Source organism: Odontesthes bonariensis, chromosome 6 (genome assembly GCF_027942865.1).
Source record: "Odontesthes bonariensis isolate fOdoBon6 chromosome 6, fOdoBon6.hap1, whole genome shotgun sequence".
Classification (NCBI taxonomy): domain Eukaryota; kingdom Metazoa; phylum Chordata; class Actinopteri; order Atheriniformes; family Atherinopsidae; genus Odontesthes; species Odontesthes bonariensis.
Window position 1 is genome coordinate 11,212,236 of NC_134511.1, and position 25,128 is coordinate 11,237,363.

Below are 25,128 nucleotides of genomic sequence, written 5' to 3' on the forward strand. Positions count from 1 at the left end.
TGAATTTCTGGGATACTCTGATCATATTTCTCCTTGATTTTTATTGTAATATTGAACTTATTATGGAGTTATGGCTGCAGGAATCCAGGACCTGCTGCTCATTGCACCACTGACTCTCCCCTTCCACCCCCACCCTCCCTCCCTCCCTCCCTCCCTCCTCCTCTTCCTCCTCCTCCTCCCCCTCCTTCGCCTCCTCCCCTTCTCCCTCTGCTGTTTCCCCAGTGCTGCAGGTTGAATCTATTGCCTCTATTTCCTGTCACATGGGTTGGAAATAGGATCCCTGTTTTCTACTATCTGGTCTCGTCTTTGTGGTGTCACCGTTGTTGTTGCCATAAGACCTGCCTTGAAGTTCAGGGAGTTTTTTATTTTTTAACGCCGGGGCCAAAGCGCGAGTTGCGCATATCCCCAGACAGTCAGTCATCCAAGCAGTCAGTCAGCCCAGCAACCCGCCGGTCTGCGCATCAGGCTGCACTTCACCTGAGAGAGCCCCTTCAGACTCTTCAACGACACGATGGATTCCTGGACCGTCACATCTGCGCTTCTTCTCGCTGGGTTTATTTCTTCAGCGGCTTTTAGTCATTTTGAAAGCGGTAAGTTAAACTTGTACTCTTCGTCCTTTCTTTTCTTTTCTTTTTTTTTTCCCATAAGGAATTCCGACAAAAACGAGTTGTCAGCGGCATCTCCAAAGTTACACTTTTGCGCACCGGACAAACTATCCCCCCTTACAGCAGTGGTGCAACACACGACAGAAAGTATACAACTCATAGTGTGTAATGGTGTTTTCTTAAATTGGAATGAAACGGCAACTTATCGCCTCAATAACTTCATTCATAGTTGATCGTCTTGCTCTGAATCCGGCCACATCATTGTTTCCAAACTGCATGTGGTTAGATTAAAGCACGAAGCGAACTTTGTGTTGTTATCACGTTTGAAGACAGTTGTGAGCGGAGGGATTGATCTGATGAGGAGCTCTGCCTGTTTGACACCTCGGGTGGGCACTTGTGTCAGCTTCGTGACCAAAGATGTCCAAGAGTCCCTCGAGACTAAATAGCATCAATTGTGGTTCTTTATTAATTAAAAATAATAATAATTGTCTCATAATGACGAAAATATTTAATGGTGTTTTTAAATTGTTTCGATTAAATTAGAGGAACATCTAGATCTGGACCCAAACCAGCAGCTTTACGCACACGTCTCTCCAACAGTCTACGCACGGTTCTGCTTCAACGTGCAGCAGAACAGTCACCATCCTCTTTAGTGCACATCATCTTTTATGGTAGAATTGTATTCAACGTTTCCTTCTTAATTTCATTGTGTGCGTCGTACGTCCTGGCTGATGTTGTTTTAACATATTCACCGGTTCACCCCCGAACTAAACCTCAGTCATCTGATACCATCCATTTAATTTACCACCAAGCTTAGATTAATACACAGGGATATGCTTGCATCTATGTGCAGAACTTCAAAGTCGCAGCCCGATTCCTGCTCAGAGCTGCCCTCCCGGAGAGCATTTTGTTTTAATGTGAATATCTAATAATGATGACCACACAAACCAAGCTTCTCCTTGCTGTAATTTGCGCCGCGTTTCATGTCAATGCTCATGCTTTCCTTTTTAATTTTTTTGTCTCTTAATTATACCCTTGGATTTCAAATTAGAGGGTCCACCATCTGGGCTAGTGCGTAAGTGTTCCCATGTGTACCTATGTATTAACAAAGTATTTAAAGCAATGGTATTCCCCCTCATAACACTGCGGAGGAAGGAAAAAAAAAGAGGCACAGTTCATGTTTAGTTTAAGTCAGCTGTGCCACATTTGCTACACGGTAAAACAATAATTTCATGTGTGTACGAGAAGTCAGTCTCTTGTTAGAAATGACTCATGCTCTCTCTTTGCTATATTATGGGTAGATACCGTTCATATGTTTGGTCTCTGCCGTTTAAAAGGTCAAAACTGAATGTGAAACCAAGCACTCGACGGAAAGATAGACTGTGAAACAACAAAGCTGCGCGTTTCATCTTTTACTGTATAGCTTTTCTTCCAAGCTGTGATTATTATTGCAAAATATCTGCAGCAGCCATGTACTGGAGTCATGAAAAACATGTTTAAATGAGTTAAATATGAGTGGAAGGCTTTTTTTTTTTTTTACCAAACTAATGAACTTGTAAAGTTTTACATTTATCTACTTGATGTGAATATTCATATTTGGTCTTTTTTATTTATTTATTTATTTTTATCAGTGACAACAATCCTGTTAAAACTGTCCTTAGATCATCTGTGACTTCACAAAATACAAAGAATTTCCAATTCTTCGGTTGGATGTGATTTTCCTTTAACTGACCGAGACAAGATGTACAGCAGCTTATTGATGCTCTACAGAAATCCAGCTGCTGTTGGTTTTGTGAAAGAACATCAAAAATGATTACACTGGAGGGATTTCACTGTTATGGAGCACTGCAGAACTGCATCGAGCAGAAATCTGCTTTTATCTGAGAGATGATCACAAATGGTGTAGGCACACATCCAGAGGTGCAGTGCAGCCACATGCACTTATACACATGTGGAAATCTATTCAAGGGTTCGAGAAAAAAATGCTGATTGTTGTTGCTGCATGACAACCTCCAACATGAGAATGGGCTCTTTTCCTTTTTCTGTAATCTCCATTCTACCAGAACAGTGTCAGTGAAGCACACACATTACCGTGAGGTGTTTGATTTCTTTTTCACCTGAACCCAGAGGCTTTATATAAAGAAGTTTCCACATGCTGTTGTTGCGTCTGACTGGGCCCTGCCGTTGCTCTCTTGTTGGCTGCTGAGGCTCTTGAGTGGAAGCTGGATCCTGTCAGAGCTGTCAGGATGGGAGTAATTGAGTGGCTCTGTAAGCCGTTAATGATGCGGCTCATGATTTCGGTGTCCTAAACAAGCCCAAGCTGGTTAATCAGCAGAGATTTATTTTGCTCTTGATGCTCCCCGCAGCCATGACTGGTCTTGCTGGTGGGTTAATGGTCGGGTTAGTGTGGTGAAACTGAGAGTAACACAGTTCTACGTACTCTGTGTGGGTGTTAGTATAATTTGTTTATGTAAAGAATGCATAATCTTACAGTAATGGCAGCTGAAGGGACTTTTGATAAAACCTTCAGATGTTGATGTACCTGTAAGATGATTCCCCTTTAACTGACCTTTTTAAAATTAAGTAACAGGCTGTTTTCTTGTTAGGACATGCAGGTAAAACATTCATCTTTCTTACAGTAGTTGTTTCCTTCCATTATGCTGAATATAAGTAAAGCAGAAGTGGAACATTTCAGGAAATACACTTGTTTTCTTTTTTTTTTGCTGACTGTTAGATGAGAGGATTGATATGAACCAACAGCAGAAGTTGAATGGTTGAATGGTTTAGCTTATAAGTGTTTACAAAGAGGAGACAAAGGTCAACATGTAATAGCTAATTCTTTAATCAAAGTGTAAAAGTGACAATTTGCATATTAATGATGGTTAATCAATTTGACTGTATGACTTTGAGCGATAACATTCTGGCATTTCTACCTCCTGCCTGGTGACTAATAAAGTCTATCACAGCTGCTCATTAAATGTCAAATAGCTGTTTATACAATTTGTTTTTAATTTCCCAAAAGCAGCTGCAACTTCACAGCGAGGTTTGTGGGTAGATTTTCACCTTTGATCAGTCATGCAGCCTCTTGCAAACAGCTATGAATTAAAAAACAAAACAAAGCATTGGTTTGACTTTAAATGTCAGGTGGCAAATTTTGTGAATAACCGTGGGTCTATACTTTCCTTTTAGCACCTTGGAATAAGAGCAAGATCTCCAGAAAGAGCAACATGATACACCTGTCATCGCTGAACGTTTTTCCTTGCATTTTTAAAGGAAAGGAGTTAGCTTTGGATGTGTCGAGCTGAGGCTTGAAAAGGGCAGGCAGTGACAATCTGGGAAAATGGTATGCACTCCCGTTGTGTGATTAGAGAAGACAGAGCTGTCAGAAATAACTCCTGATGAAAAGCATCAGGCTGATACGACTCTACTGATTCTCGGACTGACCGGAGAAGGGGAAGGGTGCCCACTGGGCTTTCTTCTCAAATGCAATCTTTTGCCAAGTCTCTACTAAACCAGACATGCATGAAATAACTTGCAAGGCCAAAAAAAGGAAAAATTGCAGCTCATCAAACCAATCGTATTCAAACTCAGATATTTAAAGTATTATAAAGTATCATGTACTTATATTCACTGGATCTAAATGGTGTGATGGATGGATGAGTCACAGCATGGGTTGTGATCTGTCTCTGCAGCCTGAGCTGCATCTAAGCTGCTGCATGACCTTCAGATGTACTGGCAACTACTGGAGTTTCTCTCCTGCTCTGCATGTGATTGCTTGCTCACAGGGCACGATGTTGGCCTGTCAGTTCCATCACAGTTGACCAAAGACAGAAGCAAGTGTTGTGCGGCTGTTTTCCAATACAAATATGCAAGGTGACGCATGGTTTATGTCACTGCGCCAACCGTTGAAATGTAAGCCCAGGAAAAGGTTGTGATTGCAGCTTTCTAGCCCTGGCAACAGTTAAACAACTCGTTGTGTGAATGATATGAGTCCTTCAGGTGTTTGGTTTAACTTCAAGTCAGAATGTGTCGCCTGTGTGTGTTTGTGTGTGAATATGTGCTCCCCTAAAAAACAGGGAAAAGGATGCTAGAAGCTTATCAGTACTTCCATTTGTGTCTCCAAGTTTTTCTGCTTCATTGACAATTTGCTCTCTTTTAGCTTGTGCATTTCTGGGTTTTGTTCTATGCTGAGTTTTGTTTCCTGTTCTGGCCTCTCTGGTCCTAAGGTGCGTTCCATTTGAACTTGGAAGTCTGAATTTCCGAGTTCCTAGTGAGCCTCAACATGCAACATGGCTCCCTTTCAGTGTACACTGCTGTTAAAAACTTATTTAGTGCATCTGTCGATATGTTGTCCAACTTCTATCAGTGGGCGTATTTCTATAATGTTTTTCATGTGCAAAATCGTATTACATTGTTATTAGTTTGAATGGCTAATAGTAGCTAGGCTGGCCAGGCAGCACAACATTGAGCAAATCATGCTGGTTTTCATGGACTTCTTAGTTGTACTATCATTCCCTGCTCCGAGTTCAGACTTCTGAGGCAAATGGAACACAGCACTAGCTTACTGATTGCCTCACCTGCACTGCTTGTTGTTATCTCCCTCAGTATATATATATGTAGATTTAGTACCAGCTTTTCTTTGATCAGTGACAGATCTTTGTCTCTGTTTCCTTTGTGTGCCTAACTCCTCTTGCCAAGTTTAGTTTTGTTGCTGTCATGTGCTGCTTTGTATTTTTTATTACTTCTGGAATAAATAATACTATAATACTAAATAATACTAAAAGTAATAATACTTTTTCCTGTAACTGCAGCACCTTAGTTCAGATTGAAAGTTTATTCATTTCCTCACCTGCCCACTTCCTGCTCACGGGTTCACATTTTGGTCCTCTTCGACGCACATTCATGACGCAGAGTTCTTTGTTTTTGATTATTTTGTGATGAATCATTTCCTGCGCCTATGAAAATAGAAAAATCATCCTCATCGCTGGGAAGCTAACATCTTCAGCTTGCTTTTTCGTTTTTGTCTTAACAAGCTAAATAAAAGCAGGTTACTGTTACATTTAATGAAATTGAATCTTTACATGTGTGTTTGAGTGAGCCTCAAATGTACTGCAGCTGTTCCCATCTGGAGTCTCTATAAACTTCCAGTGTTCTTGCCCAAGATTTTAAAGAGGCCCTGTCAAGTGTCAAACCGAAAGGTCTGACATCCTCTTCTCAAATACTCCCACCACCTTCATCCCCCTCATCCTCCTCATCTCCCCCCCCCCCCCCCCCCCCCCCCCACACACACACACACACACAGATAACCACTCACATAGTACAACACACACCACAGTCTGCCTTTCCCTGATTCTTAGCTCTCTCTCCAGTCAACATATATTTCTCAGCTTCATCTTTTTTTCCCCCAACTAGTAAACACAGCCTATACAGTGCCGTTTATGACTCCCTCCCTCAACCTTTGTAACCTCTGACACAGAGGGATCTTTGTGTGTGTGTGAAGAAGGAATACTCTGACTCGTTTGCCTCAGTAAGATAATAACAGACCGTCTTCAACCATTGGAAGGAAGACAAGCTTGTGTTGGCAGAGGTGATTGCGATGAAGCGTCGGTCTGAGGAGAGACAGCGGGTTGTTAAAGTCTTGAGCATAAGGGCTTTCGTGTGTGGGTAAACCCTGTGTGCTCAGTGTGGGGAGTGTCAGAGGACATTATGGGAAGAGGTTGCTTTGGGTCTGGGTCTCAGATGTGGGTGCTGCGGTCCCCCACGTTTTTCCGGTTCAGAGATGGAGATGGAAACCTCTCCTCCCCTGGTAAGCTTCTGTGCAGCAGACACACGTCCAGACAAACCGCTCTCATAGATTAGTGCACTGTGCTGTGTGTGTGTGTGTGTGTGTGTGTGCGTGCTGAGCCACACAAGCACAGTAAGTAGCTGTGTTCATGATTAAGGATGTGTCTGTGCGTAGAAACCAGAGGAGCTTAAGACTTTTTGTCTTTGCTTCTTCCAGGACTTGGTTTGGAGCTTGGATTTAAATAACTGAAGAGTACCCAGGGTGACCAGTCATTTTTAGAGTGAGCATAAAAAAGACCAATCCTTTTGAAAAAAAACAGCCCACATTAATCAATATATTCCACATCAAAGATGGATTCAAGAGAAGTTCCCATGAGCAGTGATGGATTCACAGAGACTTGCAACTCATTTAGCAGTTCTCCTCAGCTCTTCATACAATTTCCACGTTTGGGTTTTACAGACCTGAACTTTATTGTTTTGGTTCGCTCTCTGTTTCATCAGCCACGGCCGACACCTGTTTTCAACAATAAAGCTCCCGGAACAACTGCGCATCAGCTGCCTCGCACCAAACAGTAGTTGAAGCTAGGAACGGGCTTGTGAGCACAATGGAGAATTTAGAAGCCAAAGAAACGTTGTTATCAGAAATTTCCCTCGGAATTTGAAGGAGACTATAAAGCTGATGGTAAACCGAATTTAGGAGTTCATTTTTACCAGATGGCCACAAACAAAATCCAAAATGGATGCTTCTGTGGATCTGTGTCTGTTTCAAATCATGTAATGTGCACTTGGAGACGGCCTATGACTGAGTCCTTGAAGGGGTTCTGTTGTAGGTGCGTCAGTAGTTTAGGGTGCTGAGCTGTGAGCAGGTATTCACACTTTTGGCTTTGTTTACATGCATTGAGTTAAGCATTAAAGGTGGGGTAGGGGATCTTTTTCTGGAACATTTTTTTACATATTGCTTGAAATACTCTTCACACCCCCATTGCAACCAATTAATTAAAAGTTTTGACACAAATATGAAAAGTTTTAGTGGCCTCTAGAACGTACAATCTAGGAAAAACACTATCCAATCATACTGAACGGACCGTTAACAATGATTGGATTCTGATGCCGTCTATCAAACTGCAATCTGCTCCTCCCTCCCCCTCCTTCCCCCTGTGCGCGTACCCTGCTCCGTGAACGAATTACGCGTCCAGAAGCTTGGCAGGAAGCTAAACTAGAGCCAGCCTGGCTAGCACCTAGCATTATTAAACGTATAGTTATCATATACTAAATACTAAATACGGCAACGATCGATGCTTGCTATCAGAACAGCGCTCGTGCACCTTCGTGCTCGTGCACGTTCATGTACTCTAGAGGCGTGCCTTCGGGGAGAAAGTGAAGAAAAGGGTTGGGACTTTTTACCTGTGTACAGTGAACCCTCGTTTTTCGCGGGGGTTATGTTCCAAAAAGAACCCGTGATGGGCGAAATCCGTGAAGTAGTAACCTTTATTTTTTTTACAATTATTATGCAATGAAATACTCCATAATACATTGAACCCAAACAACAAAACCGTTTTACAGGCCCAAGCATTTGTTTAACAAATAAAAGTATTGTATAAACGTTTTTTTTTTACAAATAACTACTGTACTGTAAAATAATCATTTTAATCATCAATATGAACTGAAGGCTTCAAATTGCGGAGATCAGCGCCGCCCCACCGCGACCCGAGTCATTGGATTAGAACGGGAGAAAATGATTATGAAAAAAAAAATACAAAGTACAGTAGGACAAATAGTGACTCACGTGTATTTCACTGCTCTTCTGACTGAGCCGCTGCATCCTGACTCCGCTCTGTAGCGTTTTTTTCTTCTAAAGCCTGCGGTGAAGGTGTGTTTTTTCGAGAGAAGAACATCGTTATCGGTAGTTGTTGTCGCTCTTTTTTCTTCTGGGCAAAAAGATTTTTATATACCGACATGCCACCATCGATTATGTTTGAGAACTGTAATGAACGTGTACGTGTATATTTTAAACCGCAACGTTATTGACACACAGGTAGAGAAGAAGCGGAGAGACTGTTTAGCCAATCAGAATGCAGAACACAATGCACGATGCAAATCCGTGAAGCAGCGAGACCGTGAAAGGTGAACCGCGTTATAGCGAGGGTTCACTGTATTTTCAAAATGCAGCTTCGCTGGACTCAAAATCCAGGATCTCCTACCCTACCTTTAAGTTAGACCTGTTTAATGTGGGGGCATTGGAATTTGCCAGGGCTGCGCCTTATTTCAGATCCTGTTTGTGATTTTTGTGAAGAGGATTTGAAGTTGTAGTCGACATGAAGTTTAGAGGTCACACTCACATCTCTGCTTTAGGCAGGTGATGTTCTCTTTGCGGTTGACTGCGGCCTGCCTGAAATGAGAATAGGAACCTGTAAATTAGAGGTTGTCTCTCAGAAAAGGATAGCATACAAGTGTAAGAGTACAAGTGTCTCTGTCTTGTTTCCAGGTTGTAGGTAAAAACACTGTCAGATCAACCATAAGTTGAATGCAGTTTCTGCATTTATTTAGTTTATGGGACAAACTTTAGAGGTGAAGAAGGAGCTGAGTCGTAAGGCGAAGTATTTCAATTTTGCAGTCGGTCGACGCGCCTACCCTCAAATAACTTTGGTGATAACCCGAAGAATAAAATTGCCAATATGAGCAGCTGAAATGAGAATTCCCCAAATGGTTGCTTGGCTCACTCTCTGGGCTCACTCTGTAAAGCTCTCGGAGAGGCTCATAATAAACTTGCTCCTTCTCCACATTGAGATAAGCCAACTGAAGGGATTGGATGCCTCTGTTTAGAGGTGTAAAGGCCACAACCAGAACAACGGAGGCCCCAAGGTTGACAGAATTCTGCAGGGACTGTATCTCCCAGTTGGCCTGAGAGTAGCTGGGGATCCCTTTAGAAGGACCTGGAGGAAGCTGGGGGACACTTCTCTGCTCCACCTGTTGCCACCAAAACCCGAAATGGACCATGGATGGGTTGAGAGATTGATGGATTTTTTGTTGTCTCATTAAACACATTGTTTTTGTTAATGTTAGTCCAGTACACTCACTGAGTGACAGGTGATTAGATTTTTGGAGCCAGAAATGACACACAAGTGGCCATTTCTTAACTGTTGTATAAAATGAAGACCAGCAACAATTAAAAACAAACTATTCCTGCTTCAGTTTACCCCAATTCCACATTGGTTTGATTTTTCACCTCTGGATTTTCATATGCTGAGAGCAAGGCCTTGTCTTTAGAGATGTCTCTTGATAGCTCATGCCATGTGACGTTTATTACCCCTCTATGCTTTGGTCAGTGTCTTCATACCATAGCACGTTACACTAAAACTATTTGGTTTATGAAGAGGAAACATGAGTTCTGTGGCTGCATGCCGTTCTCTTTTACTGACTTTTGAGGTGATACGAGTCCTTTGCCTTTCACTCAAGGGCACACAGAAAGTGCCTGCATCAATCACAGGACAGAGCAGTATACTGCTTGTCTTTTCTCTGATCACTCATTGAAATGACGAGCTCTCTGACAAATGGGCTCATCCAACTAACAGTTTTAAACGCTCCCTAAATGCTCCTTTTAAAGTCCTGGAGGTTCCACACAGATCCAGTCAGCTTGTCCTGATTGTTTTCACAGCAAACTGAGTCAGTCTGTCTCCTCTTTGTGTTGCATCCATGCATAATGAGTCGCACACAAGCCCATATGGAGCCCTCATAAATCTTCAATGGAATGTCCCAAGAGGTTAACTTTAGCGAGAAAACAAAAGACACTGACACAAACTCAACCACTCATAGTGACTTTAGCTGATACTGGGACTGTAAAGCGAGATGCTAAAATGCTAATCAGCCCCTTGACTCACTCTTGGAGCAACATATGCAACAGGCTGAGCAAGCTACATATCAAATTATTTAAACCTAACCAGAATGTATACAGAGGCGTACGGATACCAATTTGTTCACTACATTTACTATTTTATCACTTCGACCTTTGTGATGCATCTGCTTAAGAGTGTAGTTTGGACCAAATTTAACTTTTTTCTGATGCATTGAACAGTTATTCTTAATCTGAAAGATCAACATTGTATAACATTCAAGTCTATGCTTCAGCCCTTCCTCTGAGCATCAGCACATATTGTACATCTGTAAAATGTAATTAAATCTAGCGACTGCGACTCCATGTCCTTCGAGCTACACAATGATACCAGATGGGATGACGAAGAAATATACATTCAACAAGAAGCCACACATGGAGATTAGAAAGGCTGAAATGGAAGAAAACAAAGCCAGAGTATTTTTTCTATTTGCATATTACATCACTCATGAAACCAACTTTGTCTTGACTTGTAAAGACAGACCAGTTTTGAGGAATTTACTAATTTTATTTGCTAAAAGTGAGTTGCATCTGGCTCATAGTTGGGAGGTGAAGAAAATGGGGGGGGGGGGGGGGGGGGGGGACGACAAACTTTTAGGACAGAAATGGGTTATCCTGTGTCATCCCTCTGCCCATCTACTTCCTGTTGACCTCTGGGTGTTGCCCCTGCAAAGGGTCAAGTTGTGGGTGACGCCTTTGTTCTCCCATGCCAAGAGACTGGACCGCCCGTAAAACCACAAACCACTGAAAAAGAGAAACAAACCTAGTTATTATAAACACAATCGTGCTTATTATCGTGCCACTGTAATTCTCGCCCTGTCGTGTTCAAAAGCTTACGTTCCTTTGATCCGCGTACCTCTGTCTGCAGTGCTCCCCGCTCTCTTCATTTCTCTTTTTGTAAACTTCCGCTGAGTGAAGCTCTTATATGTTTCTTTTGTGCAAATCACCACCTGCGATCCAGCATGCAAAGCAGCCCGGCCAGTTCCAGCTTCAGGATTTATGATGGCGATGGTGGCGCATGAGTACCCCCCTCCACCGCTGCCTCCATTACATGACCAGGCATGACAGATGTGATAATCATGTAAAACACGAGAGTGTCCGAGAGCAAAGTGCTGCTAGGTTGAGTGTCACTCTGGTCCCTGATCCACAGAGGCGGTGCCGCCAGACAGCATGGAATTAAGCTGTCAAACTACTGTCGGCTGCACACAACTGTCAGGCTTAAAACAGATAAACAATGTTTAGGTGGGAGAGTGCACTCATGTGGTCAGTTTGCTGGTCTGGTCTGTGAGGTTTTGTTTCTCTAAAGTCAGTCAGGGTTTTTCTGAGTAATTGTGACATGTTGGTTTTTACACCTTCAACTATCCAGATGGCTTTGCAAGTTTTTCTCCTTCCTCTCTCGCAACTAAGTCACCTCGCTCTTCCTATTTGAATGCTATTATGCATGAGTTGTGTTCCCTGGCCTCTCTGTTTACCTTGACATTTGCATGAGGAGACCTGCTCCATTCGATGCCGAGTGACATTCTCCCTCAGCTTTGCTGATGCTCCCCGCAGCAGCCAGAGCCCATCAGCCAGAACACACTCCAGGGTAAATCAAATACTCCGAGAGCAGCACTGAAATACCACAGAGCTGCATGCTTTTCCATGAATTCTATTAATTTTAAAACAAATGCTTGTTTTCATTATCAAAACTCAATTGAATTCACAGTGAATGGAATGTCAGAAGTATTTTAAGGCCTCGCGGAGGAAGTGACTCGTGTAGGAAAACAATACACAGAATATAACGTTCTTGCTGAAAGCTGGATATAAAGTCGTGTGAAAAAAAGAGTCATTTCTAAGGTTTTACATATTAGGACATAATACAAAATGATCTGGGCCTGACCAGGTCTTAAAATGAGGTAAATACAACCTCAGATGAACAACAACACACGACAAATCTCACTCTGTTGTTATTTACTTCAGGTAAACTAAGCCGAGATGTAGAAGCAGCGCACGAAAAAGTAAGTTCACCCTTACTGCTTCCATGGGAATTATGAGAGTAGCAGCTGAGTGCCGCGAATCAAATGCACTTCATTAATTAATCCGGTAGTGTGAGTACCTCTATAAAAGCCGAGGTTTTGACTGATGATATGTAGCTTTAGTATTTCCCCCAACGGCACTAACTGACCGGGGTAGTGTTTCTGCTTTTCAGGCAGAATCAAGGGAGAAACCAGTAGATCTTGGTTTGATTTGCTTTGCTACAGTCGGTGAACCTTCTTCGTTTCCTCTTTTGATCACACTATTAATTAATCTTTTGACACAGTATGATTAAGGTAAATTGATCTGTTTTTCTTTCTTTGATTCATCTTGTAACATGTTCCAGACATCTCGCCAGGCACTGGTTGGGTGTTTTTGCAACAATCTCAACACGTGCAGTTTCAAAGCAACCATGTATTTTTGCGGTGTCACATGCAATTCAGACCTTTGAGAAGCGTAACCAAGAGCATAACGGGAGGATATTGAATTGCTACTGTGTGAGACATGACCTGTCCGGCGAACTTTAAGTTCTTTTTATACTGGAGTTATGGTTGGGCTGGAGCCACTGAGGTCTATGCTCTTCTGCGGTAGAGTAATGGCAACCACTTTAAATAAATGGAGAGTAATTTCGCTGCTGAGCCTCGGGGTCTGGTTTGTGTCCAGCTGCAGCAGCTTGTGGCCGAAGAGGCAAATTGTCGCCTCTCCTGCTTGCAGGAAACGCCTACAGACGTTACCGATTTGTCAAGGCCAAGCGAGTGGACATGGCTAAGTGGACAGAGCAAACATTTGGACAAGTGAAGAGAACAGACATAGCTAAGTGGACAGCAAGCAGAGGAACAAAGCCAGCAGTGGACAGAGCTAAGAGGCCGTGACAGGAGAACGTGGAGCAGGTCAGAGAGTGCTGAACGTGTTTCAGTGTGGTCGCTTTTATGAAAGAATAGGGAAATAAACGGCCATTAACTCAAGCTGCGATGCTCTGGTGACAGTTAGCAGAGCTTTAACAGTTCATGGACTTCACTGCTCAAATGCACAGGAACGTTTCAGTTGACCATTTCCACAGAAAGCCATTGTCTCTGAAGCCGTGGAGCCGGTCATATCCCATTGCAAGGCGAAGCCCTTTGAAAGAGGCCTGAAGTGAAAAGGGATGTAATCCAAGTCGCAAAGAGGCCCTGATTTAGTTGTCTGTCCCGCATCCAAGGTGAATACAGCTCTCAGGCGAGCGCAAAAATGGGCCGGGTCTAGGGCAGCCTATGTGGCACCAGCCCACGACCCACGCCAACCGTGGGGTGGTCACACTCGGCCGATGCCATGAAACAGGATCTGCTGGCCCTCAATTGATACTCCATAATGGATCCCCTTCTCAGGGAGGCCAGTGCGATGCCCCCTGTCTTTTACCAGAGCCATCTGGTTCCCAGTACTGCTGCTCTTCCCACAGCCGCACAAACCACAATGAAAAACGATCGCTTTCACAGTCAGGATCAGGAACTGGAGACGTGGCTCTTTAAAAGGGGCCTGATGTTGAACACCCTGGTCCCCTCTGTAGGAGCCCATTGTGCTGTTATTATTGTGTCCTTAGAAACACTCTCAATTGTGGTTCATCCAATAACCTTTTGTTATTTTATACATTTTAAATGTGCTCCACAGCCTCAGTGCTCTGAAAAGGTCAGCGAAGATAGTTACATGGGGGGGAAAAAATGTAAACATGCTCGGGGAAAAAAAACAGTCCATCGAGAATTTCAAATGATGATCATGGTTCTAAAAGTATTTGAGTGCAAAGATTCAGACAAAATGTCATGATTTCTGTTTAGCACAGCATAGGAGATTTTCACAATGTATACGGGTTTAAAGAGTAAGAAAAAATATCTAAACATGTCAATGAGCGACAGGGAACAGACCCATGCCATCATCTGTAGTTTACAAAGATAGACAAAACAAACACGCTGGGGCCCTGTTTCTGCTGTGTTTACCAGACCTGCTGGAGATTCATTGGATGCAGATGGGTGCATGTTTGTGCTCCGCGCATGGAGTCTGTTTATCTACCACTGCAAACGAGAAGTAAAAGTTGCTTAAACCCCAGTATTCAATGCACATCATGGCCTCTTTTGTCGATGCTGACCTCCCTTGAGCAAACCTCACTCTTGGGTTTATCGACAGTAATTCTCCGCACTGCCTAAAGCACGACTGCCGTCCCATGTTTGTCTGCTTCAGTTACATTTAATCACGACACACGGATCTGAGCTTTCCTCGGACACTCGATCAACTTAAGCCCAGTTTCCAGAAACCGTGTCGCTCATGTTCAGTGGGGAGCAATTATTTAGAGGAGGCCTCGAAGCTACCAAAGCGACACTTTGCCTCAGTCGTTGGAGTAGAGAATATTAACAATGAGGAAAAAAATAGTTTTTCACTGCAAATTAATTAAGCCAGCTTTTTGATAACTACTTAGTCATTTTGGTGACTTCCTTAAGTGGAATCATCGTTTATTCTCAGCATATTTGTGGTAATATTTTAAGAGAATACTTGAAAGAACATTGAAAAGGCAGGAAATTAAAGTACCATGCCCGTTGATGGCGAACTCTTCACACACAGTCGCATCTGGGTTTAGGGAACTGGAATCATATTATCTATTATTATGTGATCTATGACGGCAAACAAAATAAATAAAATACATAATTGTGTGGGTGTGATGAAAATGCAGGGCCTTATAAGATATCTTTGATTAAACAACAAAAAATTAGACCAATTTTTTTTTAAGATTTGGAGACATGAACAAGACAGCCTGTTCCTTATTGCCCATAAAGCCAAAATTAATTGATTAAATATTGGTTCATGGCTTATAGAAAGCCACTGTTTGTGTTCAAGAGAGACAAAAATCATCTGTTTAACCACTTTAACTGGTCAACTGGGGCTCAGGCTGAGTTTTCCATTCTCTTTAGCCGCTACTGATTCACTCACTCTCCAAATTATATTTCTGTGTCATGTTTGACTTCTGGCAAGAGAAATCTCCACAACAGGAAATGACTGATCAAAACAGTTGAGCAAAATTTGAAACAGCAGTAGATAAGTCTTCTGTCAAAACAAAGTTGGGTAGCACTATTTAGAGTTCAACATCTGCGCCCTAAAAGGAAGAACTCAGACACGAGGGGAACTGACACGATGCCTGTTTTCTCAAAACTACTGGAAAAAAAAACCTGATTACACATCTTTATCCTCTGATTCTCTGGAGAAGCTGCAGCTTCACCCTCAAAAGACATGAGTCATCGGTTTTAATAAAGATGTCTGTTTAAAGTAAACAGGAAATTGAGCTTTTGATAGTGCCGCCGTGTGGATTTTCTTTCTCTCTCTCTCTTTTTTTGTTTGTTTTGATTTGGTTTTTGCATTAGCAAGGTAGGTCACATCCACCCTGCTTCTAAAAACCTGAGACCTTTATTTATCCTAGTCAGTTAACCTCATCTTCCCTGGACCCTGTAATCACACGCCTGCTGACATAGTGCGTGTTTGGTGGGTGGGGGCGGAGGGCCTGTGATGGCTGCACACGGTCCCCTGCAACAGCGCTCACAGAACTTCACCTCAGACTAAAGCGCGTGCAATTTACATTCCTCAGATACCAGCTTACCTGAGCACAAACAGGAGGATGGAAAACAGGTGTGTTTAGTTGCAACCCTTCTCTTAATGCTCCTTGGTTCACATATCTGGCATTCATGTCAAAGCAAAGCTTGATTTGAAGGCCAAAGGACATGAATGTGAGATACGCTGCCATTTGAAATCATACAGAAAAGACAGGAGGCTGCGCAGTTTACGCAATGGTACCGTAAACTGATTTTTGCTGCTAAAAGACTGGTTTGTTGTAAGGAGAGGGGTGAGGGAACTGACAGACATGTGCACGCAAACATATTAGCTAACACATACACACACACACACACACACACACCTTCAGTGGGCGATATCTACAGTACAGCCATGAGTGGGTGAGAATGGCATCACCACAAGGACACAGGCCTCACCACTGAGTGGACAAAGGAGCCTGTGTGAGTGTGTGTGACCTTCCTTCCCTCCACATCAGACTCATCTTAAAATACTGAGGCCACTCTGCTGATGAAAATTGCTCCCTTTCATTCTTACTATACGTGCATTTGTGAGGAAGTATGGGCATGGGAGCTGTGGAGGGTGGGGGATGGGGGGGGGGGGGGGGGGTGCGCTGGAATGATGTGGGCAGGAGTGCAGATTGATGCATGTTTTTGTCGCTGCATGTGTTTATCTGCGAATCTGACAGTGCATGTCGACTGAGAGATCATTTTACCATCCACTTAGAGGCAAAAACAAAAAGAGGAGCGCATGCTTAAAACACCCCCATGTCAGGCGTACAGGCCCATTAGCAAAAGCGAGGCGGCCATGGCGTAGATCCTGTGGTTATCTAAGGCTGCTCACGATGAGAAACCCACATGGGGGAATGTTATTTTCTTCACAGAGGACATGCATTAGCAGGACATATTTTTACCCTCTTTAGCCCTGCATTAGTTGCTTGTTTGCTGGTGAAGAGCCCCGGCCAGCAGCTGCGCCGCAGAAGTCCTCTGGAATGAGTTGCTGTTAATTCTGCAAGTCTGGTCTTTTTTTGGCCCTGTCGATAACACGAGGAAATGTGAAATAAAGTGTTCACTTCAGTGGAGTCATGTACAAGAAGGAGAAAATTAGACCCCGGGTTAACAATCTGCGGTACCATAAAAACGGTCTTTGTCCCACCCTGACTCTTTCTGTGTTTTCCCCCCTGTCTTTCCTGCTTAATTTTGCCTCCCCTTCCGTCACTTCGTCTCTCACAATCCTCGCTTCAGTCACAGAGCTCTTACCCAGTTTGGTTTGATTTGAGATGAATTGTGCTCAGATGCTCAAATAGGGCACCTTGAACGGCTCTGAAGTGAAAAATCTTTGCTCCTTAACCTCAGCCGTTGCCACGCTCTCTGGCTGCGCAACTTTTTGTTTACCCTGATTGTCAGATTTGCCTTTCTATTTATTCAACCCTGCGACCCTTTTCTTTTGGATGTGTGTGTGTGTGTGTGAGATATGAGAAGCTTTTTTCCATTTGAATTCCTGTTGGGTTTGAACGTTTTTCTAAACAAAACAAGAAAAAAATAACAGGAAAAGGGAAGAGGCTAATGTTTTGAAGTCTGGTCTCTTTTCTGGCACATATTTGACTTTGGTTTGAGGTAATTGTAAGGAGACGCTACAAGAAGATAATTGAACAAGACACCTCATCCACCCTCACGTCAGCTTGGTTCCGAAATGTCAATATTTTGCCAGTAGCTTTTTTCATTAGAGGATGTCAGCAAGTCTCTGAATGCCCTTTACGTCACTTGTCAGAGTCTGCAGCCCATCAGTCACCCACTGAATCACTGCCACGGGAACCTCAAAATCGTCCCACCTCGTCTCAGAGCCAACACCAAACCCTGCGCTGCGTTTTGTCAGGTACCATTTAGGCAACTAGTGGAAATCCAGTAAAGTTAGCGGTGTTATCTGCGCCTGTTTGTTGGTTGATTTATTTATTGAAATCACGTGAGACACAACTTTAGGGGCTGCAAGCAGCCTGTTGAAAAATAACTTTTACACTTTCTATTTCTGCAAAAACAACTTCAAACAGAAGGGACTTTAGCTGCGGTTTCAGCCCACCACTGGCTCCAGCAGATTAGACTCTTTCCATTACCGAGTTAAATAATAGAGGCCGTACAAAATCGAGATGGGGCCGTGTTTTATAGGTGCTACCCTGCAACTTTGGCAGGGAGTCCTGTGGGTCTGTGGCTATTGTGGCAGTGAACTCTGAGGGTGGTGCAGCAGTCGGCTTTTGCAGGAAGAATCGTGGTAATGGAGGCTATTTCGGGACTGAATGAGGTCTGGTTTTACGGCCTGGTTATCCGGATTGACAACCTATATGAAAAAAGCATAAATGGAAAAAAAAGGATTGTAAAACACCATTGTCTGCAGGTTTAACCACTTGAAGGCATCTAAACACTTGATTCCACCACTCATGGGGACACCCATGCTTTTTTCCTTGGCACTTTCATTGACCCTCTTTAATGAAAAAAGCTCCTAAAGGAAAGAAGAGACGTAGAAGATGTGATGTGCGGCCCTTCCTCCCCCTCTGACAACTTCTTGTAAGCAACATCCAACTTCATTAAATGATCCTCAGTGAGTGTGTGACTGTCTGTGAAACCTGGATAATAGATGTGAAACATTCTTCCTGCGGACCTCTAAGGTCTGATGTGGTTCTGATATGGAAATGGATACTGTTGGGGGGGAAGCAGACTTCTGTTACAGCCAGCTGTATCCCCCCAGAAAAGAACTCTGTAACCCGCTACATCTGGCCTGTTTGGTCCTGGTCTTCACCTCTGTTCTTACTACACTGTCATTAATAAGTACCACAACAGTAATGGCTACCAGCGCACTGTGGAGCGGAACCAGATTGGGCATTAATCGTCCACCATTTCTGTCAGGTTTTGTTTGTCGATTCTGGAAGGCTTCTGCAACCTTGTCAGTGCTCAGTCTGCAGCCTCCATTTTTCACATGTGTTCGTGCCTGTATGAATTAGTTTTTGTGCATAATGCTGTACATGCATAAACTTGTTTTGTGTAATTTCATTAGAGTGGAAATATTGCACACGCACTAAGCTTGTTTTGCTGTCCCCAGTGCCCAAAGCATATAATAAAGATGGAAGGAAGCTCTTTATGTCAGCCCTCTGTGAGGAAGCAGTTGCCTGTAATTATGGCTGCTTTTCATCCCTCGTAGCAAACACAACAGATAAGTGTTCTGGTGTGACCCGGCAACTGGTTTCGTAGAAACTGTTTGTTTGTAAACTTGCTTGTTTCTTGAAATCATGTGATCGAAGCCCAGCGCTCTTTATTTTTCTGTCACCCATCTTTTCTTGGTGTATCAAACGCCTTTGAAGCTACAATGTGGAAGTGATTAGCCACATATCCCAACAAATATAATAACAGAGCGATTAGCTCTCCCAGCAATCCTTTGCTGTTTTTCTTTTTTTATCTCATTACTGGGGTGGTGCTGTATTCTATGAGCGCAGGGCTTGGTCGAGGGCGAGTCCTCCTCTTTCCTTTCCCGGACTTTTTCTATTTGTAGATCTGCATGTATTTTATTGGAGGCTTTCCCCCCCCTTCTCTCTGTGTCTCATGCGGTGGTGGTTCTGTTTCCCATCACGGCCTATGATGAAACCACAAGAAAGCTCAGGCCCATGTGACGAGAGCTCAACAGTTGCTTGGAGACAAGGGAAGGGGTGTGAGCAGGGGTCAGGGGGCGTTTTTGGAGGGGAGTTGGTCCAAATTGGTGATGGTCCAATCAGTGGATGAGCTCTTAATTTCCTCAAGGACAGGAGGGAAGTGATGATATCTAATCACCGTCAAGGTAAAATGGGCTTTTCGCTTTAGTGTGATAGATGTGTGGGCCTCCGTGGGGGATTGTAAATGGTCCATTCATCTTTACGATGGCCTCACATATCTCTGGGTCTTTGCAGATCTGCAACTTCCCATTAAAACCACAAGCAAATGGTGCCTTGAAACCACATAGACCACCCCTCCCCCCGCCCCCCCCCCCCCCCCTATTTCTCTAACAGTGGCAAAGTGCTGCCATATTTACCATCTAATCCTGGAAACCTAACTTGGCCGCAGCCGGGGCGGAATGATTGCCAGCCGCGACCCGTTCCAAGCAGACCATGTGCAGACAAGCTATTCTTCATCCTGAAACTCAAGAGCAAAGTTTCCTCAAGGAGGAGAAAAGAGAGGAGGCATTCACAAAGTCATTGGTCTATTTATTTATTTCTTTTTTTTTGTTAATACAGTGCAACGCTGCAAGCAGCCAAGCTCAGGCATTTCAATACCTGCTCTTTTTGAGGAGAAGACATTTGAAGGACGTGGGCTCATTTGGGATGCAGTCTGTTGCCCTGTCCCTGCCTGATGTTATCCCTTTTGACTGGGACAGTCATGATTGCTTTTGGGGAGCAGTGGCTGATTGTTGTGCCTGTGCTGCCTCCAAGCTCTCCTCAGGAGTGTTTCCTTGTCTTTCTCTCAGCTGGAGTTGCTCCCAGCATCCAGAGGAATGTGAAAACAATGGAAATTCATGATATCATTCTTACCTTTCCGAATCAGTATACAAATTTATTAGATATTTTGCCAATTTGACCAAATGCCATCACTGTAGACCATCCAACTGCATCTGTTACTTACTGGTTTGTAAAGTCGTCTACTGTTTGCAGATCAGTTGCATCTGCTCGCATATGCATATGTTGAAACCTGAAAGTGAGCATCAGTTAACATGCCCTGTCTGTCCTCTGGGTGTAAACCTGATTGTAACTTGTTTCCTCCACCCGTCGTGTTTATGCCTTAAGTAAGGATGGCAAGAGCATGCCCCCTGTTGTTCTGCATTAAACTGTTTTTTTAATCTTTTTATTTTATGGAGTCGGGTTCTGCCTGAGTCGCTCTCAGGCGGATTTACGACCTGCTCGTGGATATCCTTGCATGCCAAGACGGTATTAATTTGCAAAGAGAGAGGGGAGTCATTCACAAACAATAGAGTGGCATCACTATTGCAGGAACCTGACACCTCGCAGGTCCTCGCTGCTGCTGAACTCGTGTCAGCCAGACGATGGATGGCTGATAAGCTTGACTGAACGACGCAGCCAAAACAACCTTAATTAAAAGCTGACACACTGAGAACAGCCGGGGCCTCTGATTTACTCTAAAATTAAGTGTTAGCAGTACTCGTGCGGTGGATGCAAGAAGCTGGAATGCATGTTTGCGTGCAAGCTAACAACGTGCTCAGAAATATGGGAAGTTAATTGCTAAACACATGAAGCTTTTACAACATTTGGTTTTTACATGTACTCAGATCCTCGAATAGCTCCAAGAGGTTTTCTTTTGGAATTCTTAGATCTCAAACATATCGGCATATAGCTAATCAGATCTTTTTTTTACTGTCATTATTGATGATGCCCAGCTCCTCTGGATCCTTGAAACAACCTCAGTGCATTAGAATGGAGCTGGCAACACACCACAGAAATCACATTAGAGGCTTGTGAAGCTGAGGGACCCCCAAGGAAATGAGTTGAAGGTTGGATGACAGAGAAGACGAAAGCAACAGCGGAGATAAAAAAAAAGTAGAAGATGGTGAGAAAAGAGACCAGATGATAAGACACAAAAGAGGAAGTTGGGAAACCTTTGATTCAAGAGCAGCTGGCTCGCCAACGGGTATAATGACTGTCATATTGCAATGTATTAGCTCATACTCAGTCCAAACAGCTTGACTTGATAAAAGGGGCTGGTCATTGGCTAACCACATACATAGCAACAAGACCCCATGGAGACGAGCCATACAAGCAAGCATTGTTCTTTCACTATTGACATTTAATTGACAGGCACAAAGCAAAGCGTACAGTACAAAGAGTTTTGTTCACACATTTAATAAGAACAACACACATACATACTTTGGGGACTTCAAACTGGTGTCCTAGTGGTATTTTTTACATCTGTAAGTCATACATAGACAATGAAAAGTTTTTTTTTTTTTTAAATCCCTGCTGGTCACGGTGAGAGTCAGGCGCAGCAATTATAAGCACCTGCAGCATGAGTAATCATAACAGCCAAATAAAATATTGATGTTTTCCATAGTAATGCAATCAAAAGAGGAATTTAGTTGTAGCTGTAAAACGTCTTGATTCCTTGAGAGGAATCCCAGGAGGCCCGGCACGATGACTGGTGACGGCTCATCAACCTTCCATCAGAATTTTGTTTATTTGAATTCCCTCTTTCAGGGAAGAAAAGTCTTTCACCAGCCATTGTTTTGCTTTGGGAACCCGATGGCCACATATGGTTGTTATACACTTCCAAATTCAAGCCATATTTTCTTTCGCTGTATATCTGTGGGGCTTTTTTTTCCCCCCCTCCCACATGTTTTAGTGTTAATTGAAACAACACTTTTATTGATTTTTCTTTAACACTTTTGGCCAGAGCTTAGAAATGTATGGTGTCTGGGCAAAATATACAATTATTCCAAACTAATCGTTTATAATCATTCCAAAAACATTTTAGTAGCACATTAGTATCTCTCATAATCCACGAGGTCGCCTTTTACACAGCAGTTTCAAATCGTAACTGATGTCTAAACCTTTACTCCAAACACCAGATTGTGACGTATTTATTTTAACCTATTTGGCTTCTCTTTTTCCAGAGTGTTACACTGCCAACGGAGAGGACTACAGGGGCTTCCAGAACCAGACCAGCCTGCATGGCGGTAAACCCTGCCTCTTCTGGAATGAGACCTTCCAGCACCCGTACAACACTCTCAAATATCCCAATGGAGAAGGAGGTCTGGGCAGCCACAACTACTGCAGGTGAGCGTCTGTTTCAGATCTGAAAGTTCACTCTGGATCTAACTGAGTTATATGGGTTGCCCACACACTCACGCTCAACATCAGTCTTCAGATCACACTAACGTTTCATCCCCCTTGGGCCTTCGACAGGATTGTTTTGAAACTACTTTAGGTCAGCAGTGTTTTTTTATAAAAAGATAATGCTCTGATCAGTTTGTGTACACAGTTGCAGGAACATTAATCCGCAGAGGGAATGTCTCCTAATAATTGATAACGTGTGCTAATCGCCATAGAACATAAGAACATTAAACAGAAATGACAAATCTACGGAATGAAAACACTGGCCTTTCAGCTTTGCCAGTGATTTTAATCAGAACTGAGGTGCTTACTCTGGCCATACTAAATCACAAAAGTATGTTTTGTTATATTTTAGAAATGTGAAAATAAACCAAATTGCTGTGGCCCTGAAGCAGTGGTTCCCAGTGCTTTCTTTTCTTTTTTGTGATCCCAGTCTGATGCAAAGCACAACAAACTCTTTGGAGACCTGAGGAGGTTAAACAGTTTTACAGAAAAACTAAATACAGATTAGAAGATGCTTAAAAAAGAATATATCTTATATATTAAAATATTATCAATCAGTTCATGAACTCTTGAGATCCACCTTATGATTCTTTAAAGGAATGCTGGACACCAGTTGAATTAGATTAGATATGAGGCTATTGCTGGCAGCTGGCTACGTGACCAAAACACCCAAAAGGAAAAAAAAATTAGCCTGCCTCTGTCCAAAGGTCACAAAAACCCCTTACTAGCACCTCTGGTGCCAAATAATTAGCACATTGTATTTCGCCTTTCCTCAGAGGTCAAACTCATCTCAAAGGGCAGCAGGATTTATTGTTGGTCCATTAATAGGCAGGACTGCAGCCTGGTTCTTATAGCACCTGTGGTGGTTCTGGAGCACAAATACTGCTGCAGTGGCTCGCAGTATTAGGCCGTTATCTCTACTTCTTTCATTTGTTTGTGACAGTTTTGATATATTTTGAAACCGGGCTATCTCAGACATCCTGATGCTTGTGTTTAAGTGGCCTTTGGACACAGCAGCCCCTGACTTTCTGAATAATTTAGAGCTGGGTTGTTGTTGTCCTATAAAGGCCTTGAGCACAGAGGGCCTGTACACACATTTACTTCTGAATATTTTAAAGGGAGCGTTTACCCCTGTCATCACAAGGGTGCAAACATGCGCACAGTTTATGTAAGCAAATCTCCTTTCCCCTTTCCCTGGAATGCAGTGGACGCAGTGGCTTTGGGTGTCTAGAAAGCCATTTCTATCTGTCAGTCACACTCCAAGAACAACTGTAAGCGTTGCATGCACATAAGTCATACTTGTGTATTTTCAGAGTCAGTTGAAATTGACAGAGATGTCCAGAACAGTGGCTTGGCCCTGATTGCCTGGCCAGAAGAAACAGAACAACCCTCAACCCTCCAGCCTTCTTAGCCAAAAGCCTCTGAAACATTTCTCGAAGCCACAGTTGTAAACTCATAATGCAGCAATGCTTTGAAGTGGCACTGGACAGATTTGTTTTTGCTTGAACTGGATGGTATTTTGGATGATTTATGAGTTGGATATATGCAGATTATCGAGGTAAGCATTCCCTGCACATTAGGAGTGTGTTATGTCTAACAAGCGGTCCACAATGTCCATCCATCCATTATCTATACCGCTGAATCCGTCGATCGGGTCGCGGGTGGGCTGGAGCCTATCCCAGCAGTCAATGGGCGAGAGGCGGGGTACACCCTGGACAGGCCGCCAGTCGGTCCACAATGCCATGTATTGTTTGATTTAGCAGTTTTCTTGGCCTAGTACAGCCACAATTTAAACAAAGCTGGGGGACACAGTGTAAAATGTAAACAAAAACCGAACGCAATGATTTGCACATCTCATAAACCAATGTTTTATTCACAATAGAACAGAGAACACATATCAAATGTTGAAAGTGAGTGTGAACGGAAACATCTCAAAACAGTTGGGGCAGGGCCATGTTTGCCCCCCTTTAGCATCTTCCCAGATGTTTACAGACAGCAGTTCTTGCTGCTCGACAGTCCCGGACCTCCTTATTATATTTTGTGTATCATGAAGCACCAAATGTTTGCTGTCAGTTTACAGAACTAGTTCTTTCTGTTATCATGTCAGTTACTGTCATCACGAGCTGAACCAAAGGGTGCAGCTCAGAAGAAAACAACTGACATCCCAACTGACAAAATGTTCCATAACAAAGGTCAGCAGGCAGCACAGTCCAGTACCTGGACTTCATCTACTGTGAAGCCAAGCTGTTGTAATGGTTGTATCTGATAGATACGTATGTGGTTTAGCATTGTCTTGCTGAAATATGCAAAGCTTTCTCTGTCACAGCTGTCATTGGGATGGGGGCATATGCTGCTGTGAAACCTGTATAAACCTTTCAATGTTTATTATGCCTTTC

General features: G+C 43.2%; 1 protein-coding gene across 2 annotated transcripts in view; it reads left to right on the top strand.

Annotated features, from left to right (window-relative positions):
• The first annotated feature begins 270 nt into the window (after positions 1–270).
• Positions 271–25,128, top strand: part of kremen1 (kringle containing transmembrane protein 1) — a 63,638-nt gene continuing 38,780 nt past the window's right edge. For both annotated transcript variants that reach the window (XM_075467377.1, XM_075467378.1), the window contains exons 1-2: positions 271–590; positions 22,510–22,672. In XM_075467377.1, coding sequence (XP_075323492.1) covers positions 512–590; positions 22,510–22,672 — 242 coding nt within the window. In that variant the 5' untranslated portion in view covers positions 271–511. The remainder of the gene's footprint in view (positions 591–22,509; positions 22,673–25,128) is intronic.